This window comes from Echeneis naucrates, chromosome 20, assembly GCF_900963305.1.
Source record: "Echeneis naucrates chromosome 20, fEcheNa1.1, whole genome shotgun sequence".
Classification (NCBI taxonomy): Eukaryota; Metazoa; Chordata; class Actinopteri; order Carangiformes; family Echeneidae; genus Echeneis; species Echeneis naucrates.
Window position 1 is genome coordinate 3,532,761 of NC_042530.1, and position 26,362 is coordinate 3,559,122.

Here is a 26,362-nt window from a genome sequence, read left to right on the forward strand (position 1 = left end):
TTTGATTAGATAAGTCAGGTAAATGACACAAATGTAACAAAGAAGCAAACAGATCATTTATCACAAACTTAAGCTGTCTTAAACTCTCGGCTTTTTATCACAATTGAGGGAATGATATCAATAAATAACGATGAGGACGTTTGTAAACTTGTCTTTGGACACGTTGTGCGACTCTAAACATCAGAACAAACATGTAGAAATGACAATTTCCACTTCAGCATTTCAGATTAAATGGAATCACATTTGAAGACAATATAAACTTTTTATTTTGACAAATGGATCAATATATCAGAGTTTAAATGAAAGCAGCAGCTTCAGCTTTTCAGATGGTCATTTGGGCTGCAGTCTTCTTTGTAAACTCTCAGTGCTGAGATGCATTTAGCTGTAATCTTTGTTTTAGTGCCTTTTATCGACCCACTGCAGTCGCACACACAGATCATAGTGTTTTTGAAGTTGTTAAATATGGGTGTCTTTATTACTCAAAGTAATGAGCGAGCTAACAGCCTGTTAGCAGTAAAAGATATGACCTGATTGACCCGAAGAAACTCAAATTCTTGTGAAGAACAGCAGAGAGAAAGGACACGTCTCCTTCTCCAAAACCTTTGTCTCATGAACTGAAACATGAAGCACGACAAATCAGAGACGGACACAAAAATATTGAGTGTGTGAGTTTATTGTGAGAAAATATCAGTATAGAAAAAACATTTGAGCCTTGTAAAAAAAATTATAATCTTCCTCACTGACTACAAAACTTTTCAAAGTGGGTAGAAAAGTATTTATTTGAGATTAGTAATTTTTGTAAGGAATGACAGAAATATACACCTCATGTGGATACACTTAGTATTTTTCTTAAATAATGCTATCTTGTGCAAGAATAATAAAAAAAAATGCCACAAAAGAATTCAGGAAATAAGATGAAGTGCACTGATTTGTGAATGCACACGTCAGGTTGGCGGCCTTATTCCCAAGTGATGGAGAGCATTTGGCAGCTCAGCTCCCACAGCTTCTGCGCCAGCTCGTCGTTTTGTCCGTGCTGTGAGCACTTTGCAGGAGCACAGTCACTGTCAGCAAAGACAGAAAGGGGCAACTTCAGATTTGATTAATTCAACTTCATACATCTAATGACTGATTTTTACTCTCCATCTACATTATAATTTACTTTCTCTACTTTTGTTCTGTATATTGCAGAGGAACGGTCACTTTTGTGTGCTACAGCTCAAAGTTAGTCCTTATCTGATTCGAAAGTGTGAGAAAAGGAGGAGTTGACAGATTGTAAACTGCTCTCAGATAAAATCAATGTCCTCCAGCATACTTTGACATCAGATCTGTTCAACATAAGATGGACTGCAACATCCTGGCTGTATGTTTAGAGGTATGGAAAAACAAAGGACCTGTAGTATCCACCGCTCTCTTTCTCCAACGACGGCTCCACCGCACAGTAGATGGTTGTCTGAGCTCCCTGGGTAGAGTTCTTGGTGAAAGGAGTGGCCAGTTTCCACAAGAACTGTTGGGGACCGTTCAGATGACGCCACAGCTCTGTCTGGATGACTCCCGGGTGGAGGGAATACGTCGTCACGCCCGTGCCTGAGAAGGCAAAATGAAACATTACTATGAATCATGTACGACACAGTGAAATAAACAGTTTTTTGGTCAAATTGAGAAAATAATAGAATAAAAAGTACTTTTGGACCTTGTTGTGCTACATAAATCTGAGATAAACAGAGATAAGTGTACGTGATCACCTTCTAGTCGTTTCGCCAGTGAGCGGGTGAAGAGGACATTGGCCAGCTTGCTCTGAGAGTAAGCTTTATTCTTGTTGTAACCCTTCTCGCTGTTAATGTCATCCAGATCGATGGAGCTCCAGGAGTGTGCTAACGAGGACACGTTGATAATCCTGGCTGGTGCCGACTTTTTGATCAGGTCAAGCAACAAATACGTCAAGAGGAAGTGACCTGGAGATAAAGCCAAAGAAAACAAAAAGGGACATTGCATCTCACAAAATTTCTCACCTAAAATTGTTTTCGTGACAAATAAATGTTGTTCCATAGTGGAAATGGTTGTCGTAACATAAAAAAGATGAAGATATTTTTCTCACACCATAACAGATCTCTTATGTCACACCTAGTTTTAGAAAAAAAAAAAAAAAGAATTCCCTTCGCACTCAAGACATTAATATCTAGGCTGTTGAACATACATATATATTTTTAAATCATAAATGCACACTCAGGTACTATGATGGTCGGAAAATGTAAACTCTGGGCAGAAAAGAGAAGTTCTAGCCGCTCTGATGAAAACATTTCAGTAGCTGAGTGTGTCTCGGCACCATGTAAAAAACTATAAAAGGTCAGAAACAAACTGTAACGAGCTAATGAATCTGATAAGGAAGTAACTTTGCTAAAAAGGGCTGATGGGTTATCTCCCCGAGGGTCAGCTTGTCTTATCTGACATAACAAGTTAATAAATATTGACTGGTGTTGATATTATTAACAGCTGAAGCAGAGTGCCACCAAATAATGCAGCACAGCAGAGGCTTCACTACGGCGACGTATGGAAGAATTTAAAGTGAAATTATCCTTTGAAACGAGTTCAGCAGTAAATTAAAATGGAACAGATTAATGTTTGTTTTGCATTTTCTGGTTTGTTTTTGATGTTAATAATTTGTGGTTTGAATTAAAATTTCCCACCAAACTAATTAAAACATCGAAGAGAGTATCATTACATTTGAATGACACCGGATCCGTAAAGAACGTAAAGCGACCAGTGGGAGGTAAAAATTAAAATAAATAACAGGTGAACTGTTTGAAGGGGCAGATTCCTCCCAGTTGGAGGCATCGCTGTTAACGAAAGCAGCAATCAGAGCTACTGTAATCTGCAGATGGAAGGAGGCCCACATCCAAAGAACCCAAAAAAATCATTTACAAAAGCTGTTCAATCCTCGTGTTATCAGTATTCTACAATCCAGGTAGTCAAGTCTGAATAACGTCTTAGATAGAGAGAGTCCATCTGAATTGTGTGACTCGAGGATAGTGTGATTGTTTTTGTCCCACCACACAGATGACATTATTTTATTTACCCATGTGGTTGACGCCGATCTGCATCTCAAAGCCGTCCGCTGTTTTCCCATAAGGACAAACCATCACGCCGGCGTTGTTGATGAGGATGTTGAGCTTCGGCTCTCCTGCCGGAAAGAACATCATCATATGGATTTATTTTTATTTTCTCACTCTTCGTGTGTGAAAGTTGTCTGAGGGCCGAACAGGTTTACCTTTGTTGACGGCTTCAGCAAATTCTCTTATCGACTTGCTGTCTGCCAGGTCGAGCTTCATGCACAGGACATTTTCGTTGCCTGACACTTCGATGATGTCTTTCACAGCAGCCTGTGCTTTCTCCATGTCCCTGCACGCAATGATGACCTTTGCCCCTGAACGGGAAAATAAGAAGCGGTGAAATACAGCAGTAGAAGCAATGTGACTGTAAATACGCTGGTTCTTTGGAGGCCGGCATGTCAACACATGGACGTGAGGGTGGATGTGCGAAGAGCACCCTCTGCTGAGAGAATATCTACATTACTGAAAGTTTATTGGCAAAAAGCTTCAGCATGGTCATTCAGAGATAAGGCAAACACTCACTTAACAGGATTTTAATTTATGTATTTTATTCTGCAGGATTTAACATGCTTTTTATCTAAATCTGCAGGATTTCAAATATTGCTTTGTGCTGTTTTTGGCAGCTCCTTAGAAAATGAATAATTTTTAGGAAATAATATAATATGATATGTCTGTCTAGCTTCAAGAGGACGGACGGAGGATAACAGAGTCACTACAGTCCAGCAGTTTCGCTTTCATCTTAAAAAAGGATCACAGTAAGTTGAAATACAAAATGTTTTCAGCTCTTCAGTCAAAATTGTTTGAAATCATTGAGATTATGCACGGACGTTTTAAAATGCCGAAACTTAAACTAACTGAAAAATACAGAAAATAACATTAAACGTTGCTTTGAACTTGCCCTTCCATGCATACAGTCATTAAACGGAGGGTATTTAAATCTTTGTAACGGCTGCGTGAGCGGTTCTTCAGGTTTTGCATGTGATGACTCAATACAGAGTCAATACAGAGTCGTCATGTGTGACCTTATCTTCTTTGACTCAGGTCCAGGTGTGTTTGTAGAGGAGGTGTGTTTCTGGATTTACCTTTCTCAGATCAAACCCCATCCACTAGAGCAGTCTGCCAGCGTGACAAAGGCAGACAACAGTTGCTTTGTTAAAATCTCTGCAGCTTTCACGAACATAAAATTCCCCAAAGCTCTTTAAAGCACTTTTTCCAGCTCTTCTACTGCAGTCTCTTCTTTCTGAAATCATCTCCAGTAAATTTTGCTCCTTTGATGATGTTTTCAAACTTCTTTTTTTTTTTTTTTACATTAGAATAGCCATGACATTTAGCCTGCGGATGTCGGGGGCTCATGGGACGTTGGGTTCATTAAGTCTTGCTAAAATAAGAAGACGTACAAACAAGCTGTTTATCAAAAACTGCTTTTCCAAAAACTTTTCCAGATACATGTGACATGATTCTCTGGTCCAAGAAGGAACACTGTCACTGACAGAGGACGTGTTTGGATGTATTTATTTATAACAGTGACTGACTACAGCTGTTACTGCAGGACGCTGTACAAACATGTAATTGTGTTGCAACTCATTAGTGTTGTTTAGTTTGTGTTGTCCTTTACTGTAAACATTAACTTGACCTTTTTCTGAGAGATGTATGGAAACTACATACCTATATTACATAAAGTACATAAAATTACTACAGTGCTGCTGAAAAGGTGCAGAATCTGGTGAAACCTCATATTCAATGCTTAAATCATCTTGAATCATAAAGTAGGTGTAACCTTTAAATACTTTTTGGGAAACTTTTTACTAACTTATAATATGACTTTGGAAATTTAGGAAGTGCGAATAGAAACTTCTTTAAACAGAAGTCTTCAAATCTGAATTCCACACTGATGCAAAAGAAATTCATATTACTTTGTAGTTTTTATTTTATTTTATTTTATTTTTTTTTTTCATTTATAAATGTGCCCTGTTGTGTTGTGTTGTGTTGTGTTCAGAGCAGCTGAAGAAACTGTGAACATCCTGAAAATCTGGCTAAGTGTAAGATGTAAACCTGATTTTCCAGGTTGGTCCATTGATATCATCTGATTTTACCCTCAGATCTTCAGATAAGGAAACCTCCAGATATCTCCTCTCTCTCTCTTTTGGTCTTTGTAAGCATGACAAAGCAAAAAAATCAGTGGCCCCATGAGATGACCAGCCTGTGGTGCAGATATTCCAGATATGTCAGTCGGACTAACCTCTTTTGGCCAGGTCGATGGCTGTTTCTTTACCGATGCCGGTGTTTCCGCCGGTGATCACCACAGTTTTACCATCTAGTGTTTCAGCACAAGACCAAGCAGGCCGGAAGAAATTTCTGAGATATTGAGAAATCCCTTGTCAACTGTCAGAGTACATTTACAGGAAAAGAAGCAAAGCAAAAACAAACAAAACAAAACAAAAAAAAAGTTCCTCCTCACAGCAAAAATAAAAACCGAATACTCAAACAAATAAAAATCTTCATTAGAAATAAGACTGAATTATTTCTTTAAACGTCTGTAGAATAATCTGCAGTAAATAAGAAGTCCTCACCTGATGGCCTCCATCTCTCTTTATTCCAAATGCCAGTCACTAATAAATCCGGGGAAACTGAAAAAAACAAACAAACAAACTCCCAGAACTAATGTTGATCGCAGATTGAAGACGCTCGGACTTCCTCAGGAGCGTCAGTGGAATGTAAATTGGAGATGCGGAAATAAAATCAGATGCAAACTGTCACCGGTGGATTGAACCACATTTTAGCCAATCAGCGATGAACATTTACTCGTCAACAACGCTGATTGGTTCCTTTTTGGGGCGTTGGACACGCCCTCTGTGATGTATGCCTGTATTATTATTCCAGGTTGTCCCGGACGGGAGGGGTTTCCGTTTCCTGTCTAAACAACTAAAATCATGATTCAATATTTAAAATGTTTACTGTTCAACATCATCAAGGAGCAAAAGTTAGTGATACATTTATTAATGAGGCTGTTTTGATATAAATTAAAGACAAGTGGAGTCATTAAACAGCCAATGAAAAGGAAAAATGAGTGTGTAGAGGTGATCTTCCCATGATTCAGTGCTCACTGCTCTTTGTTCTCCAGAAGGTGGCAGCCATTGACCATCTACCTCCTGAACCAGCTGTGGAAACCTGAGCGAGCTGTTGAGTAGAAAAACGAGCAGGTTGGTGTTTGGCTAAATCCTGTCCAAATGGTAAATCATTTAAAGGACGAGAATACCTAATCACCCATCACGCCTCTCCAACGCTCAACAACGGGCCGTGAATGGCTCATTGATATTTTGCAGACATCATTGCCACATAGAGTGGGATTACATTGTGGGCTGGAGGGGTCATCGGATCAGGAAACATGGTGGCAGTCATCAGCTGATTGAGCATAAGCAGATATTTCCTTCCCTTTTCTCTGGCAGATTAGTCAGCGAAGGCGCGTGTGTGTGTGTGTGTGTGTGTCCATAAACCATAGTTGCATTTTTGAAAAAGACAGATAGAAGTGTGTGTGTGTGTGTGTGTGTGTTAATGTGAATGGCATCCACCCTGATTAAAAAGCAGCCAGTGGGAATCTATATCAGGTTTTGTGGGCACTTTTCGTGATTGCTCGCCCCCCCCTCTCTCTTTAACTTCCCTTTTCATCCCTTTTCATGTTTTTAAGCAGAAATTTGACACGTCTTTATCTGTACTGTCACGTTTTACCACATAGGCTCACTTCACAGTAAAGAGTGCGGCTCTTCAAGTGAGATTTAAATATCACACAGACTACATTCTGCTTATTTTTATTTTAGAATGATTTACATTAACAGCAAACGGGCTTATTTATTTATTGTTTTTGCGTCATTGTTATCTCTTGTGTTTGCCTTTGTTGATGAACTACTGTTTCGTCATTAGTGCTTAAAAAATATCAGCCATAATAGTTTACCTAAGCTTTTACAGGCGCCGCATTAGCAGCTTCCCAGAATCCAAAGACAATGGAGAGGCAAGAGGATGCACTGCGTAAACCATGAGAACAATCCATTAGCTATAATGGGACTCTTAACTTTACTTTGGCAGATGGTGAACAAGAGGATGCAGGTTTTTATTTTTATACAGAGGCGGAAAAAACTGAGTGTAAACATGATTCAAACCAGACGCTCATATCTGTAGTGAAATGTGAAAGACACACACACAAAAAAAATGGTTTTCACCTGTTGCACATTGACAAATTCAAGCAATTGAATGACTTCATTCATTATAAAAAAACAAACAAACAAACAAAAACAACACAAGTTATTTACATTTCAGATTTAATCACATCCGTAATCATACTCATCTGTTGGCTACTTGTCTTGGCTCGAATGAGACCACTGAGATTTTCCCTTCAGCATATTAATGTGTGCTTCTAGTGTCAAACTAAATATCATTACAACTGAATGTAGTGATGATTTCAGTGACATCTTGAGACAGAGCTTTTTCCAAACCCAGACTTTGTAAGACTCAGAGTGGGAGATCCAGAATAAACATCCACATGCACAATTCCCTGAACCTGAACATAGTGATTTGGGGAATAACTATATTTGAGAAAGGAGAAACCTATTTTCATGCCCTCTGCAGCAGGTCAGTTGCAACGCTGGCAGACTAAGCAGCTGTAATGTTTACATTATAACAATATCTTTCCAAGGTCATGTCCCACAATCCCTCCCCTGACACACACACACAGGCGACCAGCAGTCTGGTTTAACCATCTCTCATCCTCTCATCTGCAAAAACCCTCAAACGATCTGAAACTGCGGGGCGTGATAAACATCTCCAAGTGTCTTCATCTCCTGCCATCACCTTTGCTGTGCAGACAAACCCTCGCTGGTCCACATTCTGTTTAGTCCGCCTGGCTTTTGTCTCTGCCTCTGTATTTGGTTTCTCACCAACTCCTTTGAGCTGTTGCATAACACATAAATGGTGCCATTCATTTGCCCCGGCCGTTTCTCTTTACTGATCCAATCTCTAACGAGTAATGGCTTTTTCAAACAAGCAGTTCAACATTTCCCTGAGATACAAATCTATACCTTCATAATTACAGTCTATTTCTTTCTTTTTTTTTTACAGTGATGCCCTTATACACCAGATGACAGACCCCTTCATCTGACCACTGCTCATTCAAACACACTGCACCATTTACCTCCCTTGATAATTGCACCAAAGCTTTTTTCTCATAGTTTACATTTTCTCTGGAGAAATCAAACCCCCAGGTCAGTGAAAGGTTGTTGTAATTAGTCTATGAGGAATGAAAAGTATTTCCTGCCTTGTAGATGTAAAGTGTTGAACATGATGAGAAGGAGAAGAGAACAAAAGGGCTCATATTGTGCAACAAATCCAGTCCCACCACGTGGGCTAAAATCATAGGTTTCAATATTCTGTATGGATGATTATTCAGATACCAAGGTTTGGACAAAAAAAAAAAACAAAACAAAACAAAACATTGTGAGGTGTTATTTAATATTAGTTTAATGTTGGGAAAAGCAGGTCATTTGTAAAGACAGTGTGATTGTATTTGAATACCAGTGATGGCGACATAAGCAAACTATCAACTACTGAAATCTGACTGATATGCAAGAATATGCCATCTTTTTCCAACTTGGTCTCACCCTTCAAAACAACAAGAACTGAGACAAAATAAAAAAAATCTTTTGCATAAAATAAACAAACTATATGGAAGCTAATTGAGACAGCTCCCTTTGGTCAAAACAAGCATCATATATCTGACAAAAAAAGACAAATACATCAAATAAAAGTTGGGCTGTCATTAAACCAATTTGGAAGCACGTTGTGTGACCCCGTTACTTGGTAGGAATCTAATTGTGAAAATATTTTCTAATGACCTTTAATTTTCCCACAATGTGACTTTGACTCTGCACAAGAAAGCATTCATCAACTGTCAACTCTTCCTTCACATTTGTCTCTTGATCTTCACCAGCAGCACCACACACGGCTGCAGCCAATCCTTCATGTCACTTTGTCTCAGGTACCTGGGGAGCAAAGACAAGCAGAGTGAGGGGCTGTGCTTCATAACCACCTCAGAGCCTCACAGCAGATCACTACGTTCTGCTCTGTCCATCAAAGGGATAGTCCAAGATAGATGCAAGACGGCAACAACGTGAATTTAGGTCACGATGCTCTTTGAAAGTGAGCAGATAGTCATTAGGAGCCAGCTATGAGCGCCAGGAAACAGTCATGAAGTGCTATTTATAGAGCGGTCTCATGGAGCCAGTACTGTTTCTCAGTGTCCTCTGTTGGGACTAAAGGACGACCTGTTTTAATGGCGAACAGCACGAGACACAGTATTATAGTGGCACATATTTCAATGAGAATGTGTGGAGTCAGGAGTCAGAACGGAGCGGTTTTTTAGCTATTAAGAGGACAGTGTCAAAGTAATAAGCTGCCACAACTTTACTAGCGTTGTTAAGAAACTTGATCACTGTCCCATCTACTTAAAGCTGAACTGTCAGTTGCCACATTGCTGACTGGTCTTTGATACAGCTCATGACGGCATGAAAGTAAACTACTACAACTGTTCTCATTTGCTTTAACTTTGTAACTACATTGCTCGCTCCGGTCACTGTCCTCCACCTTTGGGCTGCTCAAACTGCATGTAGGGAAAAGACAAACACTTGTGTTTAACACCAAAAACTGCAGGAAATCCCAGAACTCCAGCAAACAAACTGACTGTTTTTCTAGCCTATTGAGATCATATTGTGCCAAATAACCTTAGAGATATTAGTTTATGTTACCTTAAATTAACTTTTGGCAAAATATGTAGTTGTTTCTTCTACACTTTCCCATGTGTGCTTGGTAACTGATCCAGTAGCTGCACATGTTCTCGCCTCATGACGGATTTATTCACCTTGACATCCCAGATCTCACCTTTGCGAAACACTGAACGTGGGAGCAGCGCTATCATATATAACCCTAACCACAACATGGAGGCCCACCTTATCAATATGATTGACTTTTATTGCCCTCAGAATGCCCATATTTAAAGTGTAACACCCATTTCTGTATTTTTCTGGCTTAGGTCCAAAATCTGCTTCCTCTTCCTGAAAACATACAAGGTGAACTTTATCCCATGCTAAGAACTGATAGATCAACAATAAACCTACACACTCCTACTCCAGAGAAACAGACCAGGATCTCTGAAAATGTAAGCAGAATTTATAACAAAACATTTTGCATTGAATTTTATATTTGATTATTAGAAGTAAATTATTATCAGTAGTTGGGTAGTAGTAAAACCCCCAATGGTGCTTTCCTCAATCTGTTGATGAATTCCTGCAATGAGCTATTGATTTAATTAGTCCCCCCTAAAAAAACTCTTCAAAAAATAGAAAGACCAGCAGGGAGAGAAACAGCAGTGTGAGGGGAAACCTATAAAATACAGAGCGAGAAGTAGAAAACCTTCTGGGTTTGACTGAAGATCATCAGGTATGTATCTCTCATTTTGTGGCTCTGACCTGTAAGACATTATGGAGGCAGAGAGTAGAAATGCTGAATTCAAAAAAAGAGCAAAGGAAGTAAAGGATGAAGGCTGAAGATTAGAAATGGGATATAGATGGAACAGTCCTGGAGGATGACCAACAACCTTGGCCAGAATTTTGAGTTCCATCTCTGTTTGAAATATCTCTCTTCACATTCTTTCAGTTTGGTTTGTGGCTCCATGTATGATATCCGGAAGAAAAGATGGATCATGATGTTGTTTAAAAAGAAAAAATAAATACATTTATACTTATTTTAATTGTGCAGGGAGCTTCTGGCTCCCTGGTCAATATGCAGATCCTATATCCGGTGGGAATTGCAAATGAAGTATGAAAAGCTAAATGTTATGGAAATTAATTCTCTTTCAAATTGCAAATAAGGTATTAACTTTGAAGTCTAAAATAAACTTCACAGTTCTGATCTCTCTTCACAACATCTTGTGAAACAGTCATATGTGATGTTGCTAAAGCTGATAATTTGGCTTTTGTTTGTTCAGTTTGTCAGTTTGTCAACTTATATTGCTCAAATCACAATGAAGATGGTGTGATGACTTCTCTCCTTACAGTCGTCACACACATCACAATAGAGTTCACAGTGCTGATGGAAGGGAGACTGATTTACACGTTTGCTGTTTGTCGTATAAATGAGTTGCATGAGTACAGATTTATAACTAGCAATTCATCAGCAGAAAATGGTAACAGCGTATTCACTGTCAGAATCTCTTCAGTAGCTGCCATTTTCTTTTCACATCTCCTTCAAATGAACGGCCAGTCGTTAAGCTTTGTTCGTGTTGCTTCAGACAGAGCCACAGTGTAATGAGAGCTGCAAACTCACTGCTAAATGACCATGAAGGTGATCTTGATAAAACACAGCATTGTGGCTAATCAAAAGGCATTTAAATGCTGAGCAAAATATTTGAATATCTAAATTATTATCTGTTGGTTTGAATGAGTTTGCATGGCCTGGATGTGCTGAGGTTGTAGGTAATGCTAATGAATAAAACCAAGGTGAACCCTTCATCTGTTCTTACACGTGTCATCAATCTATCTATTATAGATGCTTCCAACTCAGCAATGCAATTTACCATTTTACAGACTTATTTACTTTAATTATCTTTAAAAATGTGACATCATTAATTCTCCCTTCCAAACTTACTAAGTTGTCGTTTCCTTTATTTCCTCCTCAGGGAACTGTATTATGAAAACAGAGCTAATCAGTATTTTCACATAAACAACAGATCAAAAAACTTGTTTGTGAAAAGGGGTCATAGGCGATGATTTTCAGTCACGTGACTCGGGTTCAAGATGGCGGCCAACACCGGAAACGCAGGAGAACAACAACCCGGACCTGTCAATTTCCAAATGGTTTCAAGCCAAACAAGAAAACACACAGCACACAAACGTATGGACGGCTGTCAGGATTTTTAATCTGGATGAGTCAGTAATGCCGCCGTTTGGGAGGTGAAGGACAAGAAGTTCTTCATTGTCAAAGCGAAGGTGAGTGGTAGCGCTAGCTAACGTTGCTAAGGGTCGTTAGCGTCAGTTTACTTCTTCAGTCAGCATTTTAAGGCGTCAGTGACAACGCATGAACATTTTGTTTAGGTTGACTATTACTACTACTACTACCACCAACTATCCGACAGTTTGGTAAAAGTTGAGCCAAAACTATAAAAAAAAAAAAAAAAGAAAAAAAAAAGTAGCTGGCAGGCAGCGGAAGTAGCGTGGGGGCGTTCCCACGTGACATGACGTCATGTGAACACTGAATAGAAGTCAGATTGGTAAAAATGGCCCACAAAAAAAAGTCTGGATACAAAAAGTGAGCCTTATAGAGCGATGTGAGGAGTGGCTGTGAGAGGTGGAGAGCTAGGTGAGGTGAAGCTAAGATTTTTCTTTACTCCTATTGCTGCAATTGTTTGAACAATTGCAGAGAATTGACTTCATGAACTGAACAGTTTACCAATCTGTTTAGCAGCAGTGTTTTCTGCAAAATGCTTAATTAATGCAGATTATGACAATTGCAGTACAGTTCAGCAGGAATGGAAAGCACATCCTGTACTTAGTGGAAAAGGTCATTTTTCGGTCGCGTATGTATACACACACACTTACAGAAGCCTGCTAGCCCCAAAAGCAGACAACATACAGAGCACATTTGGTCTGAAGGAAGACATCGTGATGGATGAGTGGCATGGAAAAACATTGGAGCAGGGAATGGTAACAGCTTGGTTTCCTCTTATAAGAGCAAAATACTGTGACCTCTTCTGTCCTCTTCCTGTGCCCAACAGGCTTCTCCGACAGACAACATCCAAAAAAACACACAAACTGAGTCCAGATGATTCATTCGGAGTAACTGGATTGGGGACGCCTTACATAATCTGAGAGGTTTATCTTACAGACACAAATGATGATGAAGTGCAAATCAGTCCAGTCCTTAATTACTCTATTCATTCAGGACCTAATGCAGGACACACAATCTGTGTGTGAGATATTACCCCTGATAATTCAGACAGCCTGCAGTGAAACTTTGGACTGCACCAGGCGCATATGGAATCTCAAGAGATGTTGAGGAATAATAAGAAGGATTTCACAAATGGTTCATTTGAGAGTTTAGTTTTCTTTTAGGTCCTCTTGTGTTTGTTTTAGGAAAAAGAGTGTATGGAGGAAATACTTGGAGGTAATTTGAGTTACACATCTGGTCAGTGTGTGCATTGTTGGCAAGTTAACTGATGATGTAAATGATGATAGTGGTGTGTGTGTGGGTGCTTTAAACGCTGTAGGCTGTCCAACCCTTCATCCCACTGGGGTTTAAATGAAATTCCAATGAAGGACACAACTTTGATTTCATCTGATTTCCTTTAGGGATTACATTATGTAAGATTTCACATAATCTCAATTCGTATTTAAACTAGATTTTAATGCAGATCAAATGGAGTTCTGACTGGCAGCTGCAGAACATAGAAGTGGGAGTCTGAGCTGCAGGTTCTCTGCTGTAAAACAGTAGATTCAATTTACTGAATCCTACTTTTTAAAATGATGCATCTGTTATTTTAAATTCTACTGGTTGAACACATAGAGTGCATCACTGTTCTTGTTCATCTGCAGCCCCATTCCTCAAAAAGCTAGAAATTTGCCCCCGTGTCTCCACTGCAGTGATTCCACCAACTTCTTCGGTATGTGTAGTCATCTAAATGCCTGACGTAAACACTCTAGATGGAGAAGAGGGAGAATGACTGCTATAAATAGACTCAAATACAGTTTAGTATTCCTTCAATGTTGTAATGCGACGCACGTCTCCTCTGTGCAGGTTTATCACTGTTAAAAGGGAAAAGTATTCTGGTGCAAAAAGAGCATGAGGAGCTCTTTGCTATTCACCAGACACACTCAGAGAAAATGAGCTGCAGAGCCGGAGGGACGGACAACTGGACCTTCAAAAGGAGATTCAGCCAGACTGAAAGGGAAACTGGCAGGCTTCATATGCATCTGAATGAGGGTGAAACAAAATGGATTCAAACGTGATCCTTGGGACTCTCTCCAGCTGAAGATTATTGATATTCAAGCCCTCAAGTGTGTGTCTCTGGGGAAATTTGGGAGAGAAACAGAGCATCACCAAGGAAACCCCTGTATAAACAGTAGACTCACCATTGACAGTGAGCAGCCCAGGAGCTGAATGAGTGTGTGTCTTTTTTGCTGATTCCCATTTCAACCAATTTCCTTCACCCATTTTTGGAGTAATAATATCTCAAGCTAAAGCTCCTCTGAGACATACAAAACAAAATTAATGGGTACTTTGGATGAAAGCCTGCTTTGTTTCCTCCAAGTGTTGTGGTTTGCACTAAATCCAAATTTTTGTCTGTTTGTTATGATGCAGAACCCATCTGCTTAGAATCCATAAGTAAAAGTAGCTGAATTTATCTTGGAGAGCATAATGGCTTTTCTTAATACATAAGAGGCTAAACATTGAGGATAATATGAGCTCTGATTACCAAAGAAAGAAAAGAAAAAACTTAATTCTACTTAAAACAGTCCTAAACACAATACTCATTTTAGGCATATTCACAACACAACACCAAGAACCAAAGACAGAAATGCACAAATTACAATGGAAGTTTTTTCCAGGAGACACACAAATCAGCAACAAACCCAGCCAGCAGGAAAAGCAGTTTGTGGCAACCAATAGTGACAGACTAACAGGAACATCCCATCATGCATTGCACTAAAAGATGGAAAAATGGTGCCGAGAAAATGACAAGAGTAAAACCTGAGGGGGGAGAGTTGTGACTCGAGGGCGTCCCAGACGGGTTTGTCTCTTTTTTGTGTCCCATGTGACCAAATTTCTTTTTGTATTTGTGGCATGTTTGTGTACTTGGTTGTATTGTATGAATGAGTGGCGTATGTGCGGTTTATATATTATATATATATGTATATATATATTTTTTTAAATGAACTAATGTTTTGTCTATTTGTGGGTGTTCCCCGACATTGCGGCGCATTGATTTTTATCCAGACCACCACACACATGAGATGAGTCAACATTATCATTATTATTACAGGAAGAAACAAACCCCAAAAAAAAGAAAAATCAACAAACTTTAAAATGTTAAAATCGATAGCAGTGGATTCCACTAAACCCTGTTGATATTTCACTGTGAGGTGAATGGGTTTTTGGGTTTGTTGAGGATGTGGGCAGAATGTTAAAATCCTTTGTGCTCTTTGTTTTCTGGTGCAGTCAGCTCACACCCAGCGGGTGACGAGCGGGTGGCAGGTGGTGATGAAAAGCTAGAAAGACAGGGGGATGAAATGATTTGGCCATCTACAGTAGACTGCTACTCACCACGTTCACATCTTTTTTATCATACATCGCTCACTGAGGGACGTGTGGAGCTTTGTGCCGCGCTCTCAGTCGTGAGTTGGCCTTGTTTCAGTGCCTCCCAGTGACAGGACTTTCAGCAGTGTTACTTAAAGGAAGACTTGGCACATGCAGCATGGAGACTGAATCCCCCACACCCGCTATTTCTGGCCTCCCAGTTACCCATCTTCCACTTGTTTACTGGCATGAAGGACTTTAAGAGCCAAAAGCCAAATAAGAGTGTGTCTGTTCACTTGTTAAGGATTTCTTTGGAGCCTGAATACTGGACAAATTGTACCAAAGTGCTTCATTATTCACTATTAGTCCATTTTCTATTTTGTTTGGTCACAGTTGGCGGTGTTTTTGACACATTGGCTTCCTCAGGTGAGGAGGAAGGACCATTTGGTGAAAATATTGAAACAACACAAGGCCGTTGTGCTGAAGATAAATTTCACAAAATTTTTCCTTGTAATCTGCATTTTTTTTTTTAGTTAAAATTAAAAGATTTTGAGTGTAAAGAAGCCGGCGTTGCCTCATGGTAGCCATCAGGCCCATGCATTTTTGAAGGAGCTCTGATAAATGATGGCAGAGAAATGGGTTGAAGGGAGAACACTGATGACTGCAGGCCATCAGACTCCTGGAAACCCTGTTCTAATGTTCAGCCCATGAAGTGACAGATTACCCCTTTGTTCGATCCAATCCCTATATTAAAATGGGCACCATTTACATAATCAGTTTTCTCATCATATTTCTACAATGAACTTCAGTCTGCAGGATAGATGGAGAAATTGAAATACAATCCATTTATTTTATTAACTGAGGAGTGGCATTTTATAACAGCGGTAATGTTCATGTATCCATCTGCAGTTTTCATAACCTTCCATTCACCAGTTTGTAATTCCAGCATCTTTTCATCTTTTTACTGCCACATCAGCAGTGAAGCTTTAACCTCATTCTCTGATGTAGCTTGATAACATATCTCAGCAGGGCTTGGTACCTAACCTACTGAAATCACTCTTTTGGGTGTAGTAGCAGCAGCAGTGTAATAAAGGGTAAGACCTGCAATAATTTAATCATGCAGTAAAACTTTCATCATAAAGCTACGACCATGAAATCAGGTGATAAGTGTTTTCATTCTCGTTCATACAATAAATTGATATGGATATCTCCTTAATCACTTGGGAGAATACTTATTGCTGTTACATTACATTATGAGACTCAAAACAAGAAATCTTGTTGAATCTTGTTGCCTACATTGTCCATAATGCAAACAGCTGTTCCATCAGAGATTTATTTGTAAAGCAGCTAATTTGGCCTTGAGATGTCTCACTTCTAATGAACTCCAAACCTTAAAATTCAAATTTTCCCATTGAATTCAGCAACCTCCAATGTCTTCAGTGTATTGTGCAAGGCAGTTGACAAACAAAAACCTTTAACGTTCACATTTCTTAAAGCAGCAATAATTACACCATCCGAAGCCAACAGCTCGACCTGCAGACTCAGTTTTAAAGTCTGAAGGGAAAATTGAAATAAACTCATTAAACCCGTCTGCTTCAGGTATTTAATGCTCAGTGAACTCACAGTCTGTGAGTCTGTGACTGTGACTGTGCTGGCAGTGAGGCTTTGGATTAAAGCTGTTGTGCGCTATATTGAGATAACAAGATCTACTTTCTAAGGACGGATCTTAGGAAGGACCTTGGGAGAGACAAACCAGCTCAGCATGCTAAAACAATGTTTTTCCCCCACAAACTTTGAACGGTGATGGGGTGTTGTATTGGATCGGGTTAATTTCCCAAGAGCCATAACTAAGCCTCAGGTGCAAACCACCACTGAGTTAACACAGCTAAAGCTGCCTTAATTATTGATAAATGCAGACCTTTGTTCATTTCTAATCACCTTAAAGAAAAGGCTGCTAGTTTAAGCAGCAGAGGGAAGCAGGTTACTGTAATCCCTGTAAAACCTGAAAACAGACCTGTGTTGTGACTCAAAATATTAGACTCTAAAACACCCATTTACTTGTTAGAGGTTAGAACAAGCTTTCCCTTATTTATTGAATGTTTGTGATGTTTACATACCTTTATTGACGTGCTGCTGCAACATAAGCCTGACTGCACTTTGTCTCATTTTTAAAAAAATACACCTTGACAATGTAAAGGTGAGAAATAAATGCTGAACCTGGGATGAAGGTTTTTCAGTGTTTTTAGATATTTTGATATCAACATGAATGTGACTCTTCATCCCATGATTCCATAGATTATGTGATGTACAATTAGAAATTGTGTGATCATCATGGTCCCTGAACGCCTCAGAGTTTTTCCAGTCTGCTCCCTCATCTCACAGCAGCATGTGTGTGTGTTGATTTGTGCATCCTAGACAGATTATTTCTGGTTGCATAAGGCGACTGTCCCCTCACTCTTAGGCTGCACCTCACTGGGGAGGAAGTGCGACGGCAATCAGCTGGCTCAGTCTGTTTTTACTTTAAATGCCCAAGGCGCTTTTGTTTGCTTTGCCAACACTGAGGCACGTTCAGTATCTGGTTTTGGAGCCGGGCAGATAAGGTGGCGATTGTGGGGACTTGAGAAGCGTAGGTCAGGGAAATGTCATGCATAATAAATCTGTTTTCTATCAACCAAAGCTCAAGTGTTCATTTTGGTCCTGATAAGAAGCATCCAAGCCCCCATCCCATGCAGTGTCAAAGAAGTTGCAATAAAGGAGCATCCAGACGCTGAGTTCAGGTCAGCTGGCGTACGCAGCAGGAACAGAAACAGTATCCCACGGGAGGCACAGCGATAGAAAACAGCACCCAGCCCAACCAGCTTCCTGATGTCTCTGTGTATTACGACGCCACAATTAACTGCAATCATCATTATCTGCAAAGAGATCAGAGCAGCTCCTCAAAGTGACACGCTTTCATGTCACGTCATGTTTTTTAGCATCCCTTCTCCCATTTTACATTCACGTAACATTCAACATGTTGAATTCTCCTCATTATAAAAAACATTAGCAAGTGTAAAACTGCTGTTCATGCTAATGTTATCTGTGTGGCTGTAGCAAAACTTAGAACAGCCACTTTTAAATGTAGCAGACATGAACGTGTTATCGCCTTCATCGCTTGAGTTTAACACATACTTGGGTCACTGCTTTGAGGAAAAATTAGCATTACATTTAGTGAACCGCTGAACGCAAAACTAATGGAGTCAATGCAGAAGAGATTCTTCATCTTAGAGTCTGAAAAATCAAATGATGAAACTAATTGATGGAGAAACGGGACTGCAGCGTTTAAGTCTGTGGATCAGGTGCATCTCTGTGAAGCATCTTAGGAAATAAACTTAATGTCTGTGTCATAGATCTCAACATCTTTAAATCTATTGCTGCCAAATAATTTAAAGAGAGGACTGACAGAACATTTAGTTCACACTAAAAGTCTGACAGCTGGCACAAGTTAATAGAAAAGCAAACCAAACATTAAATCTTTCCAGCATAATCTAAAAACAAACACACACACACCTTTAAATACTTATGGCGGTCATGGTCCAACCTGTCAGATTTAGTTACTCAGAAGAAATAAAAAAAGTCAAACATTACTCAACTCTTATAAAGCAAAGAGAGAATCATTTTATTTTTTACAGAATAAAATCACTCATGTTGACACTTTTTTATTTCTGTTTCAGCTGAATGCTGAAAGATGCCACATCACCTCTTTGCCACCATTTCCTACGTTCATAAGCACCAGCGAACAGGTGGTAACGTGAGAGACGTGACCTCCAGCAGCTCTACAGGAAATCCTACTCCCATGGGTAATGCTAGCCAGCATACCGCCGACTGTGAGTGTGGTTTGGATGAATGAAAGTGGGAAATCAGGAGGATCGCAGCACTGACACTAAGAAGTCTATTTTTATTTTTTATTTTTGGCCCTTTGGAACATTTGCTCTTTCTCTCATTCAGACATACGCAAAGGCACTTGCTTCAGAAAGAGGGAGAAACAAACTGACCCCAGAGGTCCTCCTTGTGTCGTGCTATTTGCCAGATTTACAACGAAGCTGTCATCTCGTATTCTCTCGAACAGCCACTGGGCCTGCAGGCGAGGAGCTGCTCGGGATGACACTTCAGTTGTGTTCAGTTTTCGCTACACTGCGCAGACATGCTGCAGAATCCGTGTGAGCATAAACTCTAGACACCGTTTTACAAGCAAGGCAAATTTTAGAACCAAGTAGAACATAAACACTGGCTTTTATTCTGCAAAAAATGAATAGTGATTTTATCAAAACAGAATTAAATAAGACAGTAAGATAAAAAAAAAAATCAAATATGTTAAATGCAGTTGAAATAATACAAGTAATATACAACACATTATCTAATATTCATATGAATATATTTAGAATAAAATTCCCTCTCCTGATAATGTAAACAGAAATTAACAATAATTCATTCACCACATCATGTTCAATTTACAAATTAATATAAACTTTTTCAATAGCAGTTGAAAAGTCTGACATTTGTCACAAGCAAAAATAAGTATGTTAATGTAATCAGTCAATCAAATGAAGCAGAGGTTGGAGTGTTGTTTTTTTACAGGTTTATAGTTACTGTAGTTTGTCCTCGAAAAGAACATGCAGTACGTTATCAGAGAGCCAGCATATGGAGCCAGATGTCTGGAAATCAGAAAACAACCACAACCACACCCTGTGAAGCATCAGATAGTGTGCGTTTTTTAGTTTGTACACAGTTGGGGGGAAAAAAATTAATCAGAGGTTGATGATTATATTTCAAGCACATTTTGCTGAAGTTCATCAAACGTAGCTGTTTTAGTACCAGAATGTGTCATTAACATAAAAATATTTTCATTATGAATAGAAATCTTTATAAATTGTATTTGCTCTTCCTAAAATATCTTTTCCCACCAACTAATGCAGTTGCACAGTTTATGGAACGATTGCAGTCTGGGTGAGAAACTGAAAGTCAGTGTTTACTGGAAGTACAAGTAATTATTATTTCAACACCAGGAACCACAACCCCCCCGACCTTAACCGAGTATTTTATTAGACCCACAACAGGAACCAGTGCAGGTTTTCTAAACCTATGTCCTCTTCTTTCTCAAGATGGAAAAATAAACTTAAAGCCAGAGAATAGCTGCACTGTAATGCACTTATCAAAGCCAGTTATGAAGTGAATGGGTGGGAAGAGATCATAGTTGGTTTGTGTAGGTTAGCTGGAAACTGAATCAGTCCATCCATCAAATATTGCAGCGCCAACAACCAGTAACAGTCTCACTTACAAAAATTTCAGATCATCATTTCACAGAACGACCCAGAGGATCAAATCCAGAGACTTCCTGCTGGTTTGTAATAAAAATGTTTTGCCCCTCTACCACTGAGCCACAGACTATAATCTAAGTTTTCTGAAAAATAGTTTTTCCTCATGTAAGTATGGTCATGGTCGATATGATTCCCAGAATTTCTGCTAGGTGACAAGTCATCACACCAGAGACTGTAATAGCTAACCAGCTGTGTCATCGCCTTAATGACGAGTGAATTTAGGAACATATTTGTGGCGTAGCTAATGTTACATGTGCTTTCTGTGTGATGTGTATCGCCTGTCATGGGACCTCCTGAATCTTTTCCATCTCCAGCCTGCTGAAAGCCGACAAAGGTCACTGCTGTTGCACTATATCACCTCATCACCCCCATTTTGCTGCAGCAGACATTTCCTTTCCTTTGGAGGGTCTCATTGAAGCTATTTGGGCTATGTTGCAGTATCTATGTTGTGTGATCTCCGTCTATACATCGATGTTTACGCTGGAATTTCCTTCCCTATGTACATGGCGCCAGACAAGTGCTGCTTTGAAATGATAGGAACTCTTTAGAAATATCGACAGTAGCGGTTTGACGACAGATGTTTCAGTTTTCTGATAAGTGCTGAACCTTTTCTTTCTTTCTCTCTTTTGTTTGTTTCCTTTACACGCTGTTATCTTTGTGTATTCCCAATGAGAACAATGTGCAGCTTTTTTTTTTATTACTCCACAATAGGTTTGATGTTTCTGCAGAGATATAACTTCAATATGTATTGGTAGCTGATGGACCATCAGGAGTTGGGAGATTACTAATGAAATCATAGTTGAATACTGCAAAAAATTATTTGCAAAACAATGGACTTAGTGAGATTTTCCTGTTTGCTGCCTCTTATGTAACGTGTTATGTAAGCACCGTGTAACCTTGATTTAGACTCACTGCGATGTTTCTTTCTGGAGTTTTAATTCAAGCTGATTTTTCCGAACTTTACTAGCGAACCCAGAATGAGAGTGTATACATCTATCCCTTATATTGCATACATGAAATTAACACAAGTGTCTATCAGATCCTTAATATACCTGTTTATACTAGTGAGGATTAAGCTGACCTCTGCCAAGGAGCTTTTCTTCTTCTGCAAATACGAAAACGTGCTGAATTGATTTACTCTGGACTTGGAAGGGGATCATAAAAGTGTTTAATTTTGGGAAGGATCCAGAAAAATTACCAGGAAAATTTCATCTTTTTTAAATTTTTTTATTTTTATTCAACATATTTGATTGCAGTGGCTAACATTGCATCTAATAACGTCTAATAGCTGGTGCAAATGAATAGAAAAGCAAAACGCAAACGTTAGATCTTTACAGGATAATCCAAAAACAAACACATACACACCTTTAAATACTCATGGCGGTCATGGTCCAACCTGTCAAATTTAATTACTCAGAAGAAAAAGCAGCAGCAACTCTGACATCATAAAGAAAGGAGAGAATAATTTTTTTACTTTGCAAAATAAAATCATTTTCAGCCGAATGCTAAAAGATGACACGTCACCTCTTTGCCACCATTTCCTACGTTCATAGGTGATACGTTCAAACAGGTGATAATGTGAGAGACACGACCTCCTGCAGCTCTACAGGAAATCCTACTCCCATGGGTAATGCTACCCAGCATACCGCTGAATCCGGCCCATGACCGGATTAATTTGACTGTGGTCTGGAGAAATGAAAGGGAGAAATCAGGAGGATCACAGCAGCACGGACATTAAGAGGAAGAAGTCTATCCTTCTTTTTTCTTTTTTTTTTTTTTTTTGGTTGACTGACTGGGAAAAAGGGAAGAAAGGATGGAAGGAATGAGAAACTGAATGACTCTGACTGTTGTTGTCTATTCAGGCGAAACATCTCTCCACCTCAAGAAGTTTGTCTCCTTGTGTGTGTGAGAAAAAGCCAGGGACAAAGAGTGAAAGAAAGTCAGTCAAAAAAATGAACAATGAAATGGACGTAGAAATGAATGGCTGGGAATGGCACAGGTTTGGCCGACTGTCACTAAGCCTGATACTGAATAGACTCATTCTTATCTGAGTGGCCAGCAGAGCGGGAGGTGGAGGAGGAGGAGGTGACTGTGAAGTTTTGTGTAGGTGACCTAGATAAGGATATTCCCCTGCTGTACAAGGCAAGTGGGGCAGCCCCCAAAGGTGGCACACCCCTCAGCTATCAACCCCCATTTTCTGTCTGTTATCAGTAGCAAATGCCTGCATGTTAGTTTGCAGATGTCTCTCACCAAACAGCTAAAGACAGCAAAAAAAAAAAAAAAAAAAAAAACAACTTCATGTTACGTCAGGATGTTGTTTGCTCAGCCACGAGACTCTCTGATTAGAGGCTTTGAATGGCCACAATGACTCTTAACCTTCCGGGAAAAAAAAAACACAGTTCATGACAAGGAAAGTGTTTTGTGCCAACATTTCCACTCAGCCGCCATTTATTTAAACATGAAACCTTTCAATAGGAACCACTGCAATGTGAGAGACAGCATAGACCGAGCCAACCTGGACAATGACAACACTAATGAGTTTGTTGAGTGCACCAACGTAAAGTGCAATATTCATGCTAATTTCTCCAAGCGCCCAGGTGATTCCCACAACTTAGTAGTATGAAAGCCAAACACACTGCTTGGGTTTGTCTTCGCATACGGAGGGAAATAACATTCGACTACATGTGGCAGGGACTCGTCAACTTAAAGTGCAACAATAAATGGTTACTATTTGGTTAGTAGGTTTATAGATTTATATTTGCTCAGTGATTTCTCTGACAGACCTGGTTTTGCCATTTCACCACAAAATGCCTTTTGCAGAAGGCCTTCAGACTTTCCTCTCTGAGTGGTGTCATTTAATAAATACGAAATACATACAAAGGCTTTTTCTTTGAATAAAAAAAAAAAGAAGAAGTGGGCAGACCTGAAAAGAGCATCCAAAGAAAAAAAAAAAAAGGAGAAAGAAAAGCAGATTCAAAACTCAGAGAGCAGGAATATGTTCTTACAGGGGAAAGTGGCCGGTTCGAGCCAACAGACTTAACATCTGAGAAACTGTTGGATGGGTTAGGATTATGAATTACAGTGGAAAAAACCATCATTGCTACTTCATCCAATGATCTCATCAACATGAATAAGCATCTTGAGGATTATGGCTCGTAACACAGAAACTAGTTCAGGGAGGGCAAACACAAAATGCACAGTCATCATTTATTTTCCAGTCTGACCACAACAGGGCCAGTGATTCAATGAATACAAACAGATGTTGAGCGCAGCATGTCCGTGGATGGTCCATATGTCAACCACTTGTAATGACCCGCGCTGTAATCGCTGGAGATAGTTTGGTTCAGCAGTAACTAACAAGGATTATCCCATGATCTCATCAGCTTTAGAGCGACAGCATGTACAGAGATGCAGAGATGTTTTTTTGTATCATTGAAAGGTGATGCGTGGCCAAACTCTTCCCTTCTCATGTCTTTACTGCTCGATTTGCAGGAAGCCTTCATCTTTCTATATTACCAATATGAGTAACTTAAAGCTGCTGCATGTCACAACACGAGACCTTTAAGGACCTTTAAGGACCTTTAAAGACCTTTAAGGACCAGCGTGTCTGGTTTTTGTTTTCTAGTTGGTTGCCACTTCCTGTTTTATTTTGGTAGCCACGGTTCATGTGGATTTTGTCTGTTTGTTTTGTTTATAATTAAGCCTGCCGTATTTTGACCCAGGGTCATCCTCACCTTCACATGTTCATGCTCTCCAGCTTTTGTTTTCTCCTGTTCACCTGCTGAGTTTTTGACTGCCTGGACTTATGCACTTTTGTTTTTTTTTTGCATTTCCCTTGAATGGCTTTGTTTGCTTTCGCTGCCTGCCCTCCCGTGTATGACCCTTGAACCAACAAGTACACATTTTGTCTTTACAGACTGCCTTCTGTGAGCTGGGCTTTCTTCTGTTTTGGACTTATCTGTAGACAAAAAAGCAAAATGTATTATTCATATTTACTTCTTCAATTCTATTTATCGCTTGAAACTTCCGATTTTTTGTTTGTGTTATCTTAACCATCATTCTGTGTCTCTACAGTAGCCCTGAATGGACAAACCAAGCACAGAATTTTATGACACTCTTGGTAAGGGCAGGATGAATAGAGGCGTATTCATCACTGCTCCTTCAACACAATGGGATTAAAGTTAAAAAGGATAATTAATAATTAGCTTTCGGATAATTAAAAAGAATTTAAATAAATATTTCTATTAATTTGCTTTTGCTCATGGGAAACCAAAGAGAGCTTATTCCACTTCATGAGAATTTGTACTTCAAATTTGTTTATTGACAGAGCTTGTGTTTTCTGGCCATCAGCATCATCCCCCTGGATTAACATGTGAAAACAGTGTTGTTGATGTTTGAGGCAAATATCCTGTTGTCCCGAGCTGTCTCGGCTGAAACTGCAGCAAGGTTTTTGTTTAGTCTGTCCATTTTTAATAAAACTGGACAAAATTTTGAAATGTCTGCACTCTAAACAATCTTGCATTCATATTCCCAAAGGTTTTCCTTCAGAGGAAGTAAGATTTGACACTTGATTGGCCTGTAGAGGCTTCGGAGTCGCACACACGGTAAAGATAAAGTACACACCATGCGCTTCATACAGGAGCTTAGGCTGTTGGACGTAACAGATTTGTTTGTTTTGTCATTTAAATTTAATCTATCTCCTGCATTGTCTTGCCAAGTTAAATGCTGGAGTGTGTTGAAGCATTTTACTTTCTGATTAAACATCAAGAAAGAATAAAATTAATCACACTTTATTCACTGTGGACTCGCAGATCTTTCCGATAAGTCAGTCTTCAGTAGTGGATGTTTACACCAAAGAGCAATGAAGACTGAGGGCAGGAAATTACAGGGGAAATGTGCTGGTGAAATGTTTATATGGAACCATTCTTGCTCACAGTTTTAAAAATCCTCAGTGCTAAGTGGAGAATTTCCTGAACACTATCTCTGAACTGATGACTTCTAGATTCTGCGTGTGAACGTGAGGAGCTTTGTTGAAGACGCAGGTATGAAATGAATGTGCCATTCATGCTTTATCTGTAAAACTGTGTTTTCAACAGCAGCAGCAGCAAAAAGCAGGAAACAACAATCCACATGACACTTGAAGCCGAAGCTGGGCCCGACAAAGATCACACAGTATGTGTATTTTTTTCATTTTTAAGTAGTCCTTTTGGACTGAAGATATATTTATAAAAAAGTCAATCAGGTGTTCGGCCAAACTGACCACATTTTATCTTTTTGTTTGAAACTCATTTTAAGTCTTTTAGCATCAGCCTGTATGACATTACTGACTGCGGTCCCTTCTCTAAAGGCATCAATTTCCTGAAAAATTCACAAATCAATCAGTCATTCTGATGAAGTTAACTTGTGACCCTGGAAATGGGAATTAAGGTAACAAAATCAGTGGCTTATATGATGGATGTTTCCTTTAAGTCGCTGAAGGAGCTGCTTTTAAGCTTCCCCTGTCCCTCTGCATGCCTTCTCGCTGCGAGCAGGTTGTGGTGATTGTTGTTTGACAAGAGCCATGGT

At 39.4% G+C, this 26,362-nt stretch overlaps 1 protein-coding gene across 1 annotated transcript; it reads right to left on the bottom strand.

Annotated features, from left to right (window-relative positions):
- Positions 1 to 655: 655 nt before the first annotated feature.
- On the bottom strand, positions 656 to 5,819 carry rdh12l (retinol dehydrogenase 12, like). Its single transcript, XM_029529311.1, has 7 exons — positions 5,678 to 5,819; positions 5,347 to 5,462; positions 3,266 to 3,421; positions 3,074 to 3,178; positions 1,743 to 1,952; positions 1,392 to 1,584; positions 656 to 1,061 (listed from the first exon to the last, which is right to left on the bottom strand). Exons 1-7 carry the CDS (start codon positions 5,689 to 5,691, stop codon positions 959 to 961), a joined length of 897 nt encoding a protein of 298 aa, XP_029385171.1. The 5' UTR covers positions 5,692 to 5,819; the 3' UTR covers positions 656 to 958.
- Positions 5,820 to 26,362: the final 20,543 nt, after the last annotated feature.

What these genes read in the sequence shown, in the direction of transcription:
- rdh12l (XM_029529311.1), bottom strand. An exon ending in CATCGACCTGGCCAAAAGAG is followed by an intron (nt 3,422 to 5,346) that starts GTTAGTCCGACT and finishes TTTCCCGTTCAG; the next exon opens with GGGCAAAGGTCATCATTGCG. An exon ending in TGCTGAAGCCGTCAACAAAG is followed by an intron (nt 3,179 to 3,265) that starts GTAAACCTGTTC and finishes TCTTTCCGGCAG; the next exon opens with GAGAGCCGAAGCTCAACATC.